Source organism: Capra hircus, chromosome 14 (genome assembly GCF_001704415.2).
Source record: "Capra hircus breed San Clemente chromosome 14, ASM170441v1, whole genome shotgun sequence".
Classification (NCBI taxonomy): domain Eukaryota; kingdom Metazoa; phylum Chordata; class Mammalia; order Artiodactyla; family Bovidae; genus Capra; species Capra hircus.
Window position 1 is genome coordinate 71,405,184 of NC_030821.1, and position 20,334 is coordinate 71,425,517.

The 20,334-nt window shown below is 49.4% G+C and overlaps 1 protein-coding gene across 1 annotated transcript in view; it reads right to left on the minus strand.

Annotated features, from left to right (window-relative positions):
• Positions 1–20,334, minus strand: part of ASAP1 (ArfGAP with SH3 domain, ankyrin repeat and PH domain 1) — a 337,578-nt gene that overhangs the window by 17,735 nt on the left and 299,509 nt on the right. The window contains exons 20-26 of the mRNA XM_018058570.1: positions 19,567–19,753; positions 19,245–19,330; positions 18,439–18,554; positions 18,065–18,132; positions 16,791–16,898; positions 14,040–14,268; positions 4,805–4,975 (exon numbers count right to left, since the gene is read on the minus strand). Of these exons, the coding sequence (XP_017914059.1) occupies positions 4,805–4,975; positions 14,040–14,268; positions 16,791–16,898; positions 18,065–18,132; positions 18,439–18,554; positions 19,245–19,330; positions 19,567–19,753 (965 nt within the window). The remainder of the gene's footprint in view (positions 1–4,804; positions 4,976–14,039; positions 14,269–16,790; positions 16,899–18,064; positions 18,133–18,438; positions 18,555–19,244; positions 19,331–19,566; positions 19,754–20,334) is intronic.

Here is a 20,334-nt window from a genome sequence, read left to right on the forward strand (position 1 = left end):
TCGATCTAATCAGCTAACCCAGGACAGTGACAGTCCCTATTTTATAGGACAGTTGTTATGACTTAATTAGGATTGACTGGTTTGATCTCCTTGCTGTCCAAGGGACTCTCCAATAAATCCTAAAGGAAATCAATCCTGAATATTCATTGGAAGGACTGATGCTGAAGCTCCAATACTTTGGCCACCTGATGCAAAGAGCCGACTCATTGGAAATGACTGGGAAAGACTGAAGGCAGGAGGCGAAGAGGGCAACAGAGGATGAGATGGTTGGATGGCGTCACTGACTCAATGGACATGAGTTTAAGCAAACTCTAGGAGATAGTGAAGGACAGGGAAGCCTGGTATGCTGCTATTTATGGGGTCACAAGGAGTCGGACACAACTGAGCAAATGAACAACAAATGATGACTTAATACAATAACGTATGAACAAATGTACAAGACCGGATACCTGGCAAATAATCTATACATGGCAGTAGCCACCATTATTTCTAGAACTGCATGTAAAACAGGGTTGGGGGGGCAGGGGCAGCTGACTTGAGACTATATCGGGAAATCCAAGAAAAAGAATCAGGAAGTATCTACCCAAAGGCTCTTTTACAAGTCAATGCTACTTCCAATAAGTAGATGTGGGCGCCTCAGATCAGACATTTCAAATACTGACTCTATCACCTGGAAGTTCTGGCCTTGAAATAGGAGAAGTGAATCAATTTTTGGCACAGCTTTTCATTCATTATCTATTCTCCATTAAAAAAAAAAAAGGAAGCTTGGGGAGGATGGGGGCCCAGAAAGTAGGGAAAAAAAGGAAGTGTATAGAATATTTTAAGTCCCAGAAGCCAAAGACAAGGAATTAATTAAAGTAACTCCCAGAGGTCACTTAGGCAAGAACCGGTGGAACACGGATCAGAACTTGGGCTTCTGAAAAGTTCACTCAGTTCATGTTACGGTTCCCCAGGTTGTGGCCCTGTAAACACTTCTGTGAGTACTGGATAGCGGTCCCAGGGGAGGCTGATCGTGGGTAGCAATTACAAGGATCTCAAGTTCGAGACGAGGTTTAATACTATGGCCACCACCAACTGGATAACCGGCTGCACTGTCTTCTGTGCTCTTGCTTGTAAGAACCTCAGTGTCAAATCCCTGGTCTATTTCCAGCCACTGCATGTGACCCTGCGCTATGCTTTTAGTGAAGACACCACACTCCTGGACTTCATTTTACTTTGCTACCTTTATTTTCCCTTTGTCCTCATTTCCTTACTAATTTGTGTGTTAAAATGTGTTGGTCTCTTAGAGAGTAGGTTATAAGCAACTTATTTTATCTCCAAAGGTGAGGTTTAACGACAAGCCACCTTAAAAATCAACAGTCCCTGCAAAAACCCAATTCGCCCACAGGCCTGGCTGTCTTCTGATCAAAATCCTGCCTTCACCATCTCCCTGGTGATGGCTGAACTCATCACTGTGGTGGGACGGTAGTCACGTGACGTCTGGGCTATCTGGGTGCTGTGGATGCTGTGGATCTAATGGGGAGAAAGCCTGGGGCGACCTCCCCAAAGATCAGGGCACCATGCTGCAGGGACGGGGCGGCACAGCCTGGTGGAAGGTGTCCACCTGCTAGGGCACCTTCTCCCTAACTCATTCACAGATAAAGGAACAACTGCTGAGACAGGAGAATGGCCACAGGGATCAGCAAGCCGTCACGAGCAGAACTCAGCAGAGCACCGAGGGGGCGAGGGGTCTGGGCTCCTCCAGCCAAAGGGGATCCCCTCGTACCAGCCGAGAGGACCTGGGCCGCGCACTGAACCTTTCTGAATCTCAGTGTCCGTACAGTCAAGCTCCCCATGTCCTACTCTGTGAAACTGTGGCAAAGAATCCAATGAGGGCTATTAACTAGCCCTGTTTTACAGGTGGAGAAACTGAGGTAGGAAATGAACCAAATATAACTGCTGAAAGCCATAGGGCTACAGGTGGTAGAGACAGATTAGAACACAGGCAGTGTGACACAGGTCCATACTGGAGCTCCAGAGACAGAAAACGCTCGTGCCTGCATAAAGCGCTCACACGGTGCTAAGAAAGGCAGAGTAGCAAACAGAACCGCTCTGCAATAATCCCTATGCCAGAGGGGCAGAGGGTGGGCAGGTGGGGCCTGGCGAGGGCTCAGGGGCTGTGCTGCCCACTCCTCACGCCCACCTCCCCCAGCCCTGTCCAGATCTCGGAGAGTCCAGAAGCCCTCACCCTCGGGGGCCGGGAGGAGAAGGGGCCTTTAGGGGAACGTAAGTGCACTGGAAATTGATGCTTTCCAACTGTGAAATGGCTGGGATGGCATCACCGACTCAATGGACAAGAGTCTGAGTGAACTCTGGGAGACAGTGAAGGACAGGGAAGCCTGGCGTGCTGCAGTCCCTGGGGTCACCGAGTCAGACACAACTGAACTACGACAGCCACAAAGAGCACTGGAAAGACGGGTTCCTGCAGGGAGACTGCAGGCACTGTGAATGCGCCCTGGGAATCTGGCACCCCATGTGCTTTATTAACTAGAGTCTGGCCTCTGCCTTCAGCTTCTGGACCATGGTGTCAGCGGGAGACAGGCAGAGATAAAACCTGTGGGGACGACAACATAAAGCACGTGGTGGGCTAGAGATAAAAGTCGCTTCAGCGTGCCTGGTGAGAGGCCTGTCACTGACCTGCGGCTACATGGGTCTGCAAGAAGGTCTTCCCTACGTGCACACCCACCACCTCAGAGAGCAGGCCCGACAGTCACAGAATGGCCACCTGGGGACAGTCGCCACTTTTGCATGGACAGGTTCTGCCTTTGTGCCTGGAGGCGGGTGGTAGGTGAGTGGCTCTGGCTGGTGGTGGTGGGTGGGGAGGGCAGACGACTGCTCGCGGCCCGAAGTTTTCAAAGCTCGAGGCTCCCGCTGACCGTCCAGGACACTGACTCTGTCTCACAGAGGGGGAGCTTTGCTTCCTAGTGAAAAATGCCCCTTGTCCCCAACAAAACCACCAAAACCAAAACCAAACAAGATGAACGGCAGCTGCGAGTCCCGCTGCTCAGTCAGGCGGAAGGAACCTAAGAAAGAGATGATTCTTCAGCCAGAAAACAGAAAGGTACAGACCAGTGGGGTAAGGCATGATAAACTTCACGGAGAAATAAAAGAAAACCTGAATGAACAGCAGGATCAAAGCTTGATGGGATTTGCAAGGAGGGGAATCGGAGATTCGTGGTAGGAACACGTGCAGGAGACTTGTGACCGTCAGTGCGACACTGTCTGGGGCAAAGTCCTTTTGGACGAACCCTGGGGACTCCCAAAGGCCTTGGGTAGGGTCTCGGGCAGCCTCAGGGACCTGTGTGGAGCTGATGGGTGCCTGGGCTGTGCCCTCCAAGGCTCCTCCGGCTCGTCTCACTGAGAACTGATTACTCAACACGTGCTGTGAAGTCCCCGAAAAGCCTCCCTGTGCAGCTGGACGCCTCGGTCCAGCATTTCCACAGTATTTGCTCACAGGGCAGCCTGGCGGTGAAGAACACACTGCACACGCTTTCCTACTCATCTCCTTCCTGGAGCACGCGTGTGCAGAGGCCCGAACCCCAGGCATGAAGAGAGCAGAGTGGAAGGCTGAGCACAGACAGGCTCATGTGTGTGCCAGCGTGCAGACGGCAGCACGGCCGTTCCCCAAAGCTCCCCAAGTTCGGAATACCTAATGCCTTTAATGACGGCCTTTCCTGGGGGTTCAGTCAGTAAGGAGACTGCCTGCAATGTGGGAGACCTGGGTTTGATCCCTGGGTTGGGAAGATCCTCTGAGGAGGAAACGGCAACCCACTCCAGTATTCTTGCCTGGAAAATTCCACGGACGGAGGAGCCTGTTGGGCTACAGCCCATGGGGTCATAAAGAGTCGAACACGGCTTGGAGACTAACTACCAAATCACCAATGCCCTTAAAAGCATTCAGCTGAGTTCCCTATCAGCTGCAAAGACAAACAAAAAAGCCACAAGGCGGCATGCTAGAAGGGGAAGGTGGGACCCGTAAACCAGCAGAGCCAGGGCCCCAGGGGACCCCTGGCTCTTGACTGAAGTTGGTGGCAGGCTGGCAAACTAAAAAGGCAGATGGAGCTGGAAACGGTGCTCCTCGTGGATGGAAATGTGCTATCCACCATCAGCTGTCACAGAAATGGTAAACTACTGACTGACTCTGCATGGGTTTGTTTATTCTCCAGCAATTATTGAGCACCTACTGCATCCTGGCTCGATTCTAGGCTCCGTGAACACAGAAGAGAACAAGACACACAAGGGCCCTGCTTTTATGGGGACCAAAACACCAAACACAAATAAAACACTCTTGTGTCAGCGGAGATCCGGGGCCTGGAGGGCAACAGGGGGATGGGGGCTCCCTTAGAGAGAACAGACAGACGAAAGGGAGCCAGGCTTTCAAGCCCACAACAGAGCTGCAGGGAGGAGGCGGCCCCAGGAGGCAAAGAGCCTGGAGGACCCAGAAGTGAAAGCAGATCAGTGAGGCTGAGAGCGGGGGAAAGGGCGCTGGGAGAGCCACGACCTGATCACAGAGGCCCTGGTGGGTGTCTGGTGCACAAGAAACGCTCAGCACCTTATCATTACTAAGCTTTCTAAGCGGTGATAGAAATATTGTCCCAAACGTTTCCTGGCCGTCAGAGGCTGCGCGATCATACGTGTCTAAGCCCTGGCCCAGTGTGGCTGCAGTCTCCTCCGGCTGCTCAGCGTGCTAAGTGCCCACTGCCCCCCGAGCCCCATGTGCGGCCCGACCCTGGGCAGTGTGGGCCCTGACTTGAGGATGACTTACCCCAAGGAACTGCGCCTTTGTTTGGGGGCCCGTGAGGTAGTGGGCTGGGAGGGTCGGACAGGGTTCTCTTGTGTCCGGGTGGTGGGGGAGGAGGCCGCTTCTTGGACAGGGTGGAGCTGCCACTAGAGGTCTGGGTGCTTAGAGGGAGTGTTGAAGGTGGGCCAGGCGGACCTGGAAAGGAATCGAACGGGGCAGGAAGGTTAATTTCGGTCTCGCAGACAGAACAGCCCATATGCGGTTACTCCCGAGCACAGAATGAGGTATGACACGGAGACGGAAGCAGGAGGCTGGGGACGGCCCAGTCCATCCATCCAATAACCCACAAAAAGGGTTTTAAAAAACTGCTGGTAAAAAAAATTAAAAAGGAGAATGCGTGCTGTTAAGAAACAAAATGTCAGTCAACACAGAATACTACTGGGTTTATACCCTCATTTGGGTGCAATGGGGAAAACATACATTTCACACCAGTAAGCTCACTGGAACCACTGCGAAACCTGCTGAGGAAGAAGATACCCCGCACTGCCAGCAACTTCAACGGAGAGGAGAGCAAAGAACAGACACAACCGCCAAGGGCCTCAGACCAGGGTTTTCTCTCCACTGCAACTTTTTCTTCTAGTCAGCAAACTTTGCCAGAAGTTTTTTTTTTTTTTCTCTTTTCTGATGACTTTTATAAATAATGAAGGCTCTAATGTAAAGGGTTACTTAGAAAGAAGGGAAATCCAAAAACATTTTTTTCCCCTCCAACTCTGACCTGTTCTAGAAATCTCAAAGGTGGAAGTATTATTTGCTCAGTTGTGTCCTCTGCGACCCTGTGGACTGTAGCCCGCCAAGGCTCCTCTATCCATGGGATTCTCTAGGCAAGAATACTGGAGTGGGTTGCCATTTCTTTCTCCAGGGGATCTTCCTGTCCCAGGAATTGAAGCCAGGTCTCCTTCATTGCAGGCAGATTCATTATCATCTAAGCCACCAGGGAAACCCCAGAAATCATAAACCATCTATTATACTGGAAGCTTGAGTAAATGATATAAGCTTCACTGATTTCTAAAGGTTTTTAAATTTTTTTAAACACCCTAATTTTATTTTTTAAATTGGAGTATAATTGTTTCACAATGTCGTGTTAGTTTCTGCTGTACAACGTGAATCACCTATATGTATACATATATCCCCTCCCTCTTGAGCCAATAAGTTATTTAAAAGATTCTGTTTTCTCTAGAGGTAATGACAGGATAGCAATAATGATACTAATATCACACACACACACACACATAAACCATTACTACCATTTCTAATGTTTTTAGAAAAAAAAAAGGGAGTTTTAAGTATATATGTTGTTAAATTTATTTCAAGTGACACTGAAGTGGCTGGTGTGTGCCTGGGGACCTGGGTGACGCTGGGCACCTTGACAAACCTCTCTTCGTGATTATTACCAGATATATGATTTAACTAGACAACGGTTTCCGCAAACACTGAAAGAAGAAGAAAAGGAAGAAATGAAAAGAGCTAGGGACACTGCTACCCCAAATGTTTAAGGCAGGAGGGTGGGTACCTGGTGCCCCAGAAAGGCTCCAAAAGAGCCTTCTACATTCCGTGTATTAAAAGAGAAGCTTAATTACCGCTGGCCTCCTTCCTTGGAAAACAAGCTCTGCTGTATCCCGTGATCAATTATGGTCAGTACCAACACAGACTTAAACCTCTGCTTCTCAGAGATAGTCTTGTCTTGAAGTAAATACTGCTCAGCTCAGGAAAGCAGTCATTTGCTTTAGGATGACACGGCCCTGGCAGTAGCATTTATTCTCAGTCCTACTGACAGATATGTGACGGAAGCCTGTCACCCCAGAGCAATGCCTAATTATGACACCAGTCACTGCCGTTTCAGAAACGATTTTATTTCTGCAACAATAAAGGCATTGTTACTTTAGCCTTGTGTTTGCAGAGGGCTTCTTAGTTTTTGAAATATGTTCCTGCATGGTGTTCCCCTCAATTTTCATAACAACTCTGTGAGGCATGTGGGTTAGGTATTGTTCTTGTTGCTAAGTTGTATCTGACTCTTTTGTGACCCCATGGACTGTAGCCCACCAGGCTCCTCTGTCCATGGGACTCTCCAGGCGAGAATACTGGAGCGTGTTGCCATTTCCTTCTCCAGGGGATCTTCCCAATCCCGGGACTGAACTCACGTTTCCTGCGCTGACAGGTGGATTCTTTACCACTGAACCACCTGGGAAGCTTGGGGTCAGGTATTACTGGCCCCATTTTGCAGCCAGGAAAGTGGAGCTGGGAATGATGTGATAAAGGTTAGGGAGCCGAGAGGAGCTGGGCTGGACCACGATGCAGGTCTCTGGGGCTGGCGAGGGCTCACCCTGTCCTAAAAGCAAGGCCACATTTTCTGGGCTCCGCACACGTTGATGCAAACGGCAACAACAAAGCTCGGTACTAGGAAGTGTAACTTTCCTCTTGGAAATAGGAGAATAGATAATAGACAATGGTGAGATTCTCTGGCAGGTTCGTCTTTAGCGCCACCTAGGGACGTCTCGATGTACTGCATCTGGAAGGCCATTCAATGGGTTCCAAATCCTGCCTGTAAACTCCAAATCCTGCCTGGAAACACAGACGGCCAATGGGACCATGTCTCTGGGCAGAGCAGTCTGTGTACGTGATTTTAGGAGAGAGCAAACCAGAGCAGTCCTGCAACCAACCACAAACCAAGTAAAATCAAGCTTTCTGAACCATCATGTTAAAAATGTAGGGGTTCGTGTTCCCTTCATCATGTCAACACAGCCTTGCCTTACTTTCTTCACGTCAGCTGCCGCAGTCTCTAATTATTCCTTTTCTGCTTACTTGTCACGGCCTCCCTCCCCACCACGCTGCAGGTTCTATCGAGGTCAGGCTTTTCTTTGGCCTGGTAAGCTGAATTTAATAATGCAGTGTCGAATAAATGGATGAGTAAACTGCTACTTCTCTTGTTTTAAGGCTAGTGATCCTTAAGGAAGATAGAATGTCTCCCTTAGGGAGACAGAGCAGAAACCAGGGAGAGAGGGAACCTAGTGAGAGAAGTTCAAAGAGAAACATTCAGTACTGTAATCCACCTTCACAGAAAATTTTACACACACCCAGACCCACCTACCGTTCTGGAACAGAAGCCACAGAAAGGAAGGTTCCACTGAATCTCCTGACTGGTAGGTCATGAGTTAAAAAAGGGTGAAAAACATTGTATCAGACCCCAGCGAAGCAGACAAAATTTTTTTACGTTGTAAAGAGCTCAAAAGATTTCCAAAATGAGTAACTGGTCTATAGGCACTGAAAACGATGTTTCAAGTGAAATAAACCTGAGGACTGGCTCAGTCAGGAAAGAAGCAATTCTTGCTGGGTAAAGAAAGCTAAAACAGGGACTTCCCCTGGTGGTCTAGTGGCTAAGACTCCACACTCCCAACGCAGGAGGCCTGGGTTCGATCCCTGGTCAGGGAACTAGATCCCACATGCCACAACTAAGACCCAGTTCAGCCAAATAAATAAATGAAATATATATTAAAAAAGAAAGAAAGCTAAAACAAAAGAGAAAAGAGTAGACACAGCATTAAACATGCTTAAAAGGGAGGCACAATTAACAGGTGGGGAGGGGAGGGACTTGGACAGCCAAGTTCCTCCCCTGAACTCTGCCGGAGCCTGTGGGAATAGGCAGAAAACACCCTAAACCACAGTGCCCACTAATATCGGCTATTATGTCAAATTATCCACCAACACTTTTCTTAAAAATATGGGTCTAGGCTTACAAAGTTGCTATAAATAACGTTGAGGTTACATTATTAGAAAGGCTTTCTACGAGGAGGCAGGGTGTACTGCAGCTCTTACTGGGGGTTCGCGTGGCTGGGTTGAGGTCCTGCACTGCCAACAGCCTCTTGGGTCACTCATCTGTTGGACACTCCTTCCACGCCTTCAACTCGAGCGGCCCCACTGGACATCCCTTGAGCTGTGCTGCTGAAAGCATCTCCCGGTCATCAGCTCGTGGAGGCCCCTCACAGAGTCCGACATGTGGCCAAGGCTTGGGAAGCTCACGAGCCTGATGATGCTGTACACATTCTGAGATGCTGTACATCTCAAAAGCCATGGTCCCTCCACCTCAGTATCTGTCAAGGGTCAGCTCCAGTGTAACCTTATCCAGAAGCCTGCTCTAACCCTCCTTTGCCCTGGAGCAACTGCAGCTATGAATATTTCTGCACACGCACTCTCCACCCAGCATCAGACACACACTGTCTCCGCCTTCCCAGGCTGCACATGTCCTCAGGGCAAGGGCCATACTGTCCTCTCTCTCAACACCCAGCACGTTCTGGGCACAGCCTATGGACATGATTCATGGTGTAAGATGGGAGGATCCTTCTTCAGTGTCCTTGTATCTTTGAAAAGAACGTGAAAGTCGCTCAGTTGTGTCCAACTCTTTGTGACCCCACGGACTATACAGTCCATGGAATTCTCTAGGCCAGAATACTGGAGTGGGTAGCCCTTTCTCTGGGGGATCTTCCCAACCCAGGGATAGAACCCAGGTCTCCTGCATTGCAGGTGGATTCTTTACCAGCTGAGCCACAAGGGAAGCCCAAGGATACTGGAACGGGTAGCCTATCCTTTCTCCAGGGGATCTTCCCGACCCAGGAATAAAACTGAGGTTCTCCTGCATGACAGGCGGATTCTTTACCAACTGAGCTATCAGTGAAGCCCTTGTACCTTTGGTTCTTAATAAAACAGAGGACCCAGAGGCCTGCCATGCTGGGAGACCAAAGGTACACCTCTGAAATTTCAATTTAAAGAAAAACCCAGAAGTTGACTTTAAAAATTACCCTGTCAGTTTGGGGCAGAAAACTGTCTGTAGAAGTATAATATATACATTCTAACATGCCATAGTAAGTGTTAATGACAGGAGCCAAGGACAGAGTCATGCAGACAACTCTGGACAACGCGAATGAAAAATTTAGCATTTTCTTCTTTTTAAATTTAGCATTGTCTAAGTGCCAGACTTTATTTTTTTGGGCTCCAAAATCACTGCAGATGGTGACTGCAGCCATGAAATTAAAAGACGCTTACTCCTCGGAAGAAAAGTTATGACCAACCTAGATAGCATATTCAAAAGCAGAGACATTACTTTGCCGACTAAGGTCCGTCTAGTCAAGGCTGTGGTTTTTCCTGTGGTCATATATGGATGTGAGAGTTGGACTGTGAAGAAGGCTGAGCGCCAAAGAATTGATGCTTTTGAACTGTGGTGTTGGAAAAGACTCTTGAGAGTCCCTTGGACTGCAAGGAGATCCAACCAGTCCATTCTGAAAGAGATCAGCCCTGGGTGTTCTTTGGAAGGACTGATGCTAAAGCTGAAACTCCAGTACTTTGGCCACCTCATGCGAAGAGCTGACTCATTGGAAAAGACTCTGATGCTGGGAGGGACTGGGGCAGGAGGAGAAGGGGGCGACAGAGGATGAGATGGCTGGATGGCATCACCAACTCGATGGACATGAATCTGAGTGAACTCTCGGAGTTGGTGACGGACAGGGAGGCCTGGTGTGCTGCAGTTCATGGGGTCGCAAAGAGTTAGACACGACTGAGCAACTGAACTGAATGGTTTTCACAGTACAGAGCCTGAGAGAGAGGAGAGACTACATCACTTAAAAATAGGTAAAGATGTAGTAACTTTATTTAGAGAAGAACTGTGTGTGTACAAGGAAGAAGCTACAAACACCTCCTCGCTCAGAAGGGGAAACAGAGGCACAGTGCGGTGGAGGGAGCGTGCGGAGAAACCATGGTGGGTCAGCCATGGAGCTGGCGGGGTCCCAACACGGCGGTGTGACCCTGTGAAGGACCCAGCATCACAGAACTCATGAGAGCTGTTCACGTGTCCTTCAGTATCCTTCTGGGAATATTAAGAGAAAAGAGCCAAACTCAAGGGGCTCAGGGTTGGCTCCTTAATGCTTACTCATACGTACTTCTATGCAAGACACAGAGCAAGGACTTCCTTTCCATGCCCTGAAGTCAGGCGGCTGGGCTGGCCAGCCTGAGCCAGTGACCACGGCCAAGGGCGGAAGTGACAGCGGTGTTCTTGGTCAGCGCAAGGTGACACACGTGATGCTTTAAAGAGGAGTGACAGACTGAAAAAAAACAGGCCCCCAAATCTCCCATCCCACAATGCCCACCCCCAACCCAAACCTAGAAAATTCAACTGGAATGAAGGACAATGGTCCCTGGGAAGTATTAAAATCAAGCCGTTCAAGTTGCTATCTTCCTATGAGATTAAAAAAAAAAAAATCCCAGGAAATTAAGAGTCATCCGCGTATGAATCATGTCCCTCTCGCGGAAAACATCTCCTAGGCTCCCTGACTCACACTCTGAGGGTCTCCTCCCTGGCCACCCCTCTCTGTTGCCACAGACCTCAAAAGAGAGTCAGAGAAATGGTATATAAAAGGCTTACACAACCGAGTGTGGGCATAAACATTCTGCAGGCCAACTATCTATCACATTCAGCAGGTCAACTGTCTATTACGCCTCCAGGACATCTGGGTTAGTTTTCTGGGAATCCCCTCCTTGCTCTGGTCACACACTTCTGGGATGTGCTCTCATTGATTCCGCTGTTGTTTATTCATACAACAAGTGCTGACGGAGCACACCTGTGCCGGGGATGCAGGGATGGCTCACTCACAGCATCCCTGCAGGAGCGGAGGGGAGAGTGGAAGGGAGACTTCTTTCACCCTTTCTTCAAACCTGCAGTGGCACCCGCAGCTGCCCCGATGGCCAGCTCACCCCTCTCTAGTCCACTGGAGCCCGAGAACCATCCTTTGCTACCTTCCCAGGACCCAGGACACTCGCAGAACCGAACACCTGCAGCAGGACCAAATAGGCTGCCATGCTACGTATTGAATGCCCACGCCGTGCCAGTCACTTTGCAGATATGACTTCACGCTCTAAGCAAGGACCTGCCAGAAGCCCAATCCTGATTTTTCAGATGAAGAGTCTGAAACTCGGCAAGGTGAGCTGAATGTCAGAAGGAACAGGGCGGGACAGGGTTAGCACTTGAGAACGCCACGCAAACACAATTGCTTTCCTTCCCACGCGTAAGGGCACGTGAGCCAAGCTAACCGCAGGAAGCATCTCCTGTTTCAAATCCCTTCCACAAGTCACGGGTGGGCCGGGCTTGTGTCTCATCAGCTCGGAATCTGATGTCCTGCTGTGAACGGCCTGGAAGAACACTCCTGATTTTAGCAGGGAGGGAGGTCTACGTTCAAATATGGATTTTGGGGGGGCAGGGGGGTGGTCTATCCTCAGCTGACCACGGCTGCTGTGGCTGTCTCTCAGCACTTGTTTCAGGAGCTGGATCACTAAGTAAGTCTGGTCTTTGTCTTCCTGGCCTTTGGTAAAGAGCTAATGAGAAATTTATTCAAGGCAGCAACAGATACATACTCCGGCGTTCAGTCAGTGTATTTTATGGATTTCTGCATCCCCTTGAGATAAAATTACAGAAAGGGGTACAGGGAGATGAGGGGGGGCTCCTGGCTCCTAGGACTCTGATGTCATTTCCTCCTGTAGACCTCTCCAAGATTCTCAGTGACCTGGAGGATCTGAGAGGCTATCATCACTTCTTCTTTCGTAAGCACAATTAGGTTCTCTTTAGGATGGAGAGAGGAATGCTGCTCTGAGCAGACTGCTACCCTGATGGGAAACACCATCACGCAGAGGTGAGCGGCAATACAGCCTTCTTACAGAACACGTGCACCCTGACCTGCTAGTGATGTAAAAGGTGCGTTCCAGCGTCATGCGTGGGGTGGCAAGAACTGCGCCGGCGGGTGAAGAAGCCTCTGGCTTCCACGTGCTGTTGCTGCTCTGGTCACGGGTTATCTCTGATGGGTACCGTTCGTGCCCAAGTCTTATTTTAACTTCCTCCGCTATTTTATAATCTCAGAGGCCATTTGGGGTCTAAGAACACTGCTCCCATTTATAACACTATTTCAATGGAGAATAAGCTCTGAAAAAACACTGTTTTGAATAAAGCTCACATTCCCCAGAAAATAGCCCCAGTGTGACTCCAACAGGCATGCCATTGTGCCCGGGGAGCCCCCGAACCTGCGTGAGCACAAGCCGAGCACACAGCGAGGATCCTGCACTTGGATTTACTGGCTGAGGCCAGACCTGAAGCTCCAGCTCTGGGTACCTCTCGGATTTCCCCTGGGCAGTGCTTAGTTGCGTCCAACTCCTTGTGACTCCACGGACTGTAGGCCTGCCAGGCTCCTCGGTCCACGGGACGTCCGAGGCAAGAATACTGCAGTGCGTTGCTGTTTCCTTCTCCAGTGGACCTTCGCGACCCAGGGATTGAGTCTGGGTCCCCTGCACTGGCAGGTGGATTCTGTTACTGCTGAGCCACCTGGGAAGCTCCCCGGCACTGGGCAGGGTGACTCCCTAATGTGACCATTTCTGCTTCTCAACTTGTCCCCGTGTAGGTGGGAATACACGGGCTTTCTGAGCAGGGTGTTCTATGGATCAGAGGGGGGTCTGTGGACTGTCACTCCCAGCACAATAACCCTCCTCTGGTAAAATCCTGCCCCGGTTGGTGTCTCACGGAAAAACCACTCCTTATCAGAGAGCACGGGAATGTGGGTTGGGGTCACATAGCACCTGGGTAAGGATCCCAACCACCAAGAACCTCAGAACAATGACTCAGCCTCCTTGAACCATGGACCCCTGTCTGCCTATTGCCACCAACTGTCCTTTGCACCTCATTCTCTGAGTGTGGAAAAAGAAGTTCTGGGTTTAGGGCCACTCATAAAGCAACAGCTTCGTAAGTATTAACTATCACTGTTATTACATTTTAGTGTCGAGGAAAGAAACTTCTCAAAGAACGGAAATCCCACCCCATACTACACAGGAAAGAGCACTGGTTTTGGAGCCAAGTGACCCTGGATGGAACCTCAGCTCCACCACTTACTGGCTGCACGACCTTAGGTGAGTCACTCTAGCTCAGTTTCCTCGTCTGTACAATTGGCACAAAAGCACGCACCTCAAGGGAGGTTGTGAGGTTCACACAAGACGAGGCACAAGGTGCGCCGGTAACACTATTTCTCGGCTGTAATGCAGCAGAGGGCAGGATCCCTGTTTCAAGCCGCAATGACGTCACAGCCCTGGTGCTCACACTCACCCCGCGATTCTGACCTCAAAGCGGGGTGGGTTCCCAGCTCTGAGGATGGAGTCATGTGGCCCTTCCCAAGGCTCCTACCTTTCGTGGCATTTCTGGGAGGCAGCGGGGGCGCCTCCGCGATCGGTGACGTGGGTGAGTCTGTGCTTGTGGAGACGAAGATCTGGTTGGTGAAGGCGCCATAGGAGAGTCGCTGCTTGTCCCTCGGCGTGCTGAAGCCTGGCAGTGAGAGCTTGTCCTGGGGGGAGATGCTGGAGGAGTGGCAGAAGCTCTGGGGTCGGGGGGAGCGCTCCTTCTTGATGGGGCTCGGCTGGCAAGCGAAACAACAGTGCGGGGGGCGGGGTCAGCCAGTAATCAGGGTGCCCGGGGGACGCGGGCAGGGCAGGCTCGGGAGGGGGGTGGGGGGATGTGGGCAGGGCAGGCTCGGGAGGGGGGGGGGGGGATGTGGGCAGGGCAGGCTCGGGAAGGGTGGGGGGACGTGGGCAGGGCAGGCTCGGGAGGGGTGGGGGGACGCGGGCAGCGCAGGCTTGGGAGGGGGTGGGGCTCCCGTGGCTCCACACATCGGGAGTTAGCCACAGGAAAACTGAGAGTCGTGACACAGCACAAGCAAAACATCTAGAGAGTTCGCGTCTGACTCTCCTATCATCACCAGGGTCCCCCTACGGACATGGCTGTGAGGGGTCACAGTATTCAGAAGCAACTTTTAATTTTGTATTGGGGTATACTCGATTAACAACCTTGAGATAGTTTTGGGAAAAGAGCAGAGGGATTCACATATATACATGGATCCATTCTCCCTTAAACTCCCTCCCACCCAGGCTGCCGGGTAACACTGAGCAGAGTTCCCTGTGCTCTCCAGCAGGTCCTTGTTGGTAACCAGTTTTAAATACAGCAGCGTGTGCATGTCCCTTCCCCCATCCCTTTCTGTTAACGACCATAAATTCGCTAAGTCTCACCGAAAATTCTGAAAGAGATGGGAATACCAGACCACCTTGCCTCTTGAGAAATCTGTATGTAGGTCAGGAAGCAACAGTTAGAACTGGACATGGACCAACAGACTGGTTCCAAATAGGAAAAGGAGTATGTCAAGGCTGTATATTGTCACCCTGCTTACTTAACTTCTATGCAGAGTACATCATGAGAAAGGCTGGACTGGAAGAAACACAAGCTAGGATCAAGATTGCCGGGAGAAATATCAATAACTTCAGATATGCAGATGACACCACCCTTATGGCAGAAAGTGAAGAGGAGCTAAAAAGCCTCTTGATGAAAGTGAAAGAGGAGAGTGAAAAAGTGGGCTTAAAGCTCAACATTCAGAAAACGAAGATCATGGCATCTGGTCCCATCATTTCATGGCAAATAGATGGGGAAACAGTGGAAACAGTGTCAAACTTTATTTTTGGGGGCTCCAAAATCACTGCAGATGGTGATTGCAGCCATGAAATTAAAAGACGCTTACTCCTTGGAAGAAAAGTTATGACCAACCTAGATAGCATATTAAAAAGCAGAGACATTACTTTGCCAACTAAGGTCCGTCTAGTCAAGGCTGTGGTTTTTCCTGTGGTCATATATGGATGTGAGAGTTGGACTGTGAAGAAGGCTGAGCGCTGAAGAATTGATGCTTTTGAACTGTGGTGTTGGAAAAGACTCTTGAGAGTCCCTTGGACTGCAAGGAGATCCAACCAGTCCATTCTGAAAGAGATCAGCCCTGGGTGTTCTTAGGAAGGACGATGCTAAAGCTGAAACTCCAGTACTTTGGCCACCTCATGCGAAGAGCTGACTCATTGGAAAAGACTCTGATGCTGGAGTGGTTGAGGGCAGGAGGAGAAGGGGACGACCGAGGATGAGATGGCTGGATGGTGTCACTGACTTGATGGACGTTGTATCTGAGTGAACTCTCAGAGTTGGTGACAGACAGGGAGGCCTGGCGTGCTGCGATTCATGGGGTCGCAAAGAGTCGGACAAGACTGAGCGACTGAACTGAACAGAACTGAACAGAACAGATACTGCCCCTGTGCAGGACACGTTCCCCAGTGTCTGGACGTTGAGGCCCCATCTGTAATCTACACTGTTTGTTCCCACTCAGCCCTTTGATGTCCAAGCTCTCCACCACCTTCCCCTCCCCCTTCTGCATCCTCTTGGGAGGGAGCCTCACCCATGCCTGTGGCCGTAACTACCAGCTAATGTTGATGACTCATTAACATCAATTTAAAAAATTAATGCTTTTGAACTGTGGTGCTGGAGAAGACTCTTGAGAGTCCCTTGGACTGCAAGGAGAGCAAATGAGTCAATTCTAAAGGAAATCAATCCTGAATATTCATTGAAGGACTGATGCTGAAGCTCCAATGCTTTGGCCACCTGATGTGAAGAGCCAACTCATTAGAAAAGACTCTGATGCTGGGGAAAATTGAAGGCAGGAAGAGAAGAGGGTGACAGAGGATGAGATGGTTGGATGGCATCACTGACTTGGTGGACATGAGTTTGAGCAAGCTTCAGGAGATGGTGAAGGACAGGGAAGCCTGGCATGGTGCAGTCCATGGGGTCGCAAAGGGTCGGATATGATCAGGCAACTGAACGACAAATGTTGATGACTCAGGCCTGCACACCTAAGCCCAACCTCTAGGATTCCAGACACTTCCAACCCCCGGTGACAGCAACGGCAGCCCTGCAACCTCCAGATATAGAACCTCAGTGGCGCAGAGTCACCTGGTCCCGCATGGGTAAATCAGGTCATGAGACCAAAATCAGCCTCACAAAGAATGGCTCTTATCTGCACAGGGGACAGAACCTGGGAGCAGCGCTTAGGAATCCCGAGGGATCATTTCCACTCACTTTGTCATCCAGGTCGTCATCGCTTTCATCCATCTCCTCCTGTCGAAGATTCCACTCATATTCCACGTGGACATGTGGATTGAACTTTCCAGATTTAGCCTGGGAAAGCTGAAAATGACAGCAGGCAGAACCGTTTTAATGTAAAGGTGAGACACCCTGACATTATATAAACGTCAAGTAGCTTCCACCTCATTCCTGGTTTCAGATTAATCACCAGTAGCTGCGATGTAGGCAAAACTCTGATTATCCAAATGGGACAAACTGCCACAGGACAGACCGAAAACTTCTGCCAAGAAGTTTTCTTAACATTATGAACATGCATCTCAAGAATTTACAACCATAAATTCTTGGCTGGAGGGCAAAACTGGAGTGAGAATAGTTTGAGAGGTCTGCCTCTAAAGTCAGCTGGCCCCGGTTCCAGGCAGAATACACTTTCTCAGTCATAAAATAAGGCAGGGGTGACTCAACTTCCTCAAAGGATTCTTACAAAAAATAAAGAAGGACAACTTCTGGGCCTGGGCACTTGGCACAAACTCCAGGGAGCGTCACTTATCCTTCCTGTCTTACCCTTTTCTGTGGCTAAGAGACTCAAGCTCTATGCAAAGGGCCAGAGGTCTAAGCAAGAACTAGTGGGGCTAGGGGTGAGCGTGTACACAGAATGGGCAGGGCACTGAACATGCTGAAAATCATTACACTCTGAGCTTTATTTGCCCTATTTTTGGAACTGGCTTCCCAAATAATTCAACTTAAAAAAAAAATTATCTTATTTCATTTTATTTTTGGGGACAGCCTGCGTAATCTTAGTTCCCCAACCGGGGACTGCACCCAGGCCCCCTGCAGTGGAAGTGTGGCGTCTTAACTGCCGGACTCCAAGGGAAGTCCTCAAATAATTATTTAGTATTAAGCTACAGAGAAAGACTAATGGCCTGGCAAATAAGAAAAAGCAGCACTTTGGGACAACTTGAGGTTCCCCCCATAAAAACCCCAAAACAACAAAAATATCCCCAGCACCTCAGTCCACAACTCTGGCTGGTAACAAGACTCCTCAGATGCCTTTTAGCTGCTACACTGTAACTGCATGGAAAACATGTGGATGAAGAATTTATCACTTCACTGGTTTTTAAAATCTAGCCTTAGTGCTGGTCTGAGTTTCTTTACCCTATGTCCCCCACCTCACCTCCTCCTCAAAAAATCTGCTTCTCTCACCTCCAGTCTCGGTTTTTGAGAACGCCCTTTTAAGGCAGAGGGTCTAACCCGTTTCCCACTCTGCTTACCAGGTCTTCACACTGAGTGGCTTTCAGTCTCTTTGCTATGTCCAGGGCGGTCTCTCCAGCCTGATTAACTGAAACAGGGGGAATACATTTGCACGATTATCTAAGATGCATCTTGACAAGGCAAAGAACAAGACTCAGAGTTCAACGGAAGGGGCATGTCTCAGTTTCAGCAGACTGAATGCTCTTACAGTGGTTATTCTTTAGCCTTTAAAAATGTATTTTATTTTTTGGCTGTACTGCATAGCATGTGGGATCTTAATTCCCAACCAAGGATGGAAACTTCACCCCCTGCACTGGAAGCATGGAGTCTTAACCACTGCACCTCCAGTGAAGCCCCTCACTGTGGCTGTGAAGAGACGCTTGGCCATACTTACCGACATCCACAGTGGGCTTGCTCCTGAGTAGCAGCTTCAAACACTCTGGTTTACTGTACATACTACAGTAGTGCAGAGCCGTGTTCCCCAGGGCCGTCTGCTTATCCAGGTTCCCACTGAAAAATGAAAGCATTCGGAAAACAGACGACTTGCTCTGTAAGTTAGAACTACAGATGAACCACTTTTACCCATGCTAAAGACTGAGTCAAATTTGAGACCTACTTCTTAGAGGCAGGGAAGACGATGATGTTTCTAGCATGACACCTGAATTTATAAGCAGCGTAATGACAACAACAGCTAGCACTTTCAGAGTGCCTACTGTGTTTAGGGCAGACACACGTCGCTTATATATACCAGCTCACTTAATCTTCACAACCACCTTATGGGGTGTGTATATTATCACCTTTATTTTTCAGACAAAAACAGTTACAGAGGACAAAGTCCTCGAGATTACCAAGACACAGATGATGGAGTAGGGATCTGAACACAGGCAGTGTGTCTGGAGCCAATGGTATGAACCACTACACTGAACCACCTCTACGGAAGAGGCTGGGAGTTACAATCTGCCATGAAGAACAAAGACACCATTCTTTGAATGTGGGTTCAAATCCCCTATTTACTGATCATGGCAGTTTTGACACTATGGTGGCAACACTGAATGGCTGTGATAGACACCAAATGGCCTGCAAAGCCTATAAGAGTATCTGGCTCTTTATAGAAAAAAATTGCCGAGTCCTGATCCAGGCCATCAAGAGGGCTGTTTGTGTCAACTCACAAAGCACGTTCAGGGAAAACTAAAACTGTACCAGTTTTGTACAAGGAAGTCCACCAAATGGAGAGATGTCTGGTCTGCGGTTCGGACTGCAAGATGAAGGGCTGTCTCCCCAAGCTCCTAAAAGGAAAGAACAAGTATAAATAGGGTGATCAGATGTCCTCGTTTGCCTAGACAGGCTTCATTTACGTCCAGTTACCCCTAAGTAGTTATTAATAGCAGCCCCTTTCACTCTCAGATCGTCCTGATTTAAACATGGTCACTTAATGTGTCTCCTCACTCTGTGTTGTTACGACGTCCCCTTTTAAACTGGCTTTCCACATCCCTCCTCATCCTGATTTTGGGGAGGCTGTTACCTGTCCGGGTTCCAGCAGCGGTTCCATTAACTCCACCCCCTCTGCATAGACTTGAATTAGTGCAAGTAAATCCCTAGATTTGATGGCCTCAAGCAATTCATTCAGTTTAGCTGATGAAGATGAACAGGTCTTCCGTGAAAATCTATGATCTACATACTTTGCAGTGATATATTCCTTCCGTACAGTCCTAAAATAGACCAAAACAAAATGAACTGAAACTTTATTTTTCAAGAGCTAAGAAAAGATTTAAATTTTTTCTGACAAACAGTTCCGTGAAGAGTTATTTTAATTAGGACACTCTTCTCTTCAACATTCCAGCTGACTAGGTTTAACTCAAGTTGACTGCAGCAGAGACAGAATGAGGAAACTGATAGGAAACTGAGGCTCCACGTGGCTGTCGCTGAAGCCCCTCCCACAGGCCATGCGCGGAGTTCCAGGGAGACAGATGGTGGTCCTTCCTGCTGTGGATAACATGCCCAGAGCCTGGGTGGGCCTGGCAGCATTTCTCCATCTCATCAGGACCCATCCCTCCTCTGCTTCAGTTCAAATGGTTCTGGGCCTGCCTCCCCAGCTGCAGGGGTGAGTCTATGACCTAAGTGCCCAGATGGCCACCTTTGGGGAAAGGCTGATGTTGACATTGGCTCAGAGGAAAGGAGAGACAAGAGTCAGGAGAGTGAGCTAGGGTCCAGGTGATGCTGTCTAACATCCTGGATACAGACGTGCCTGAACTCACCCTCTGAATTTCCCTGTTATGTGAGCCCATTAGTT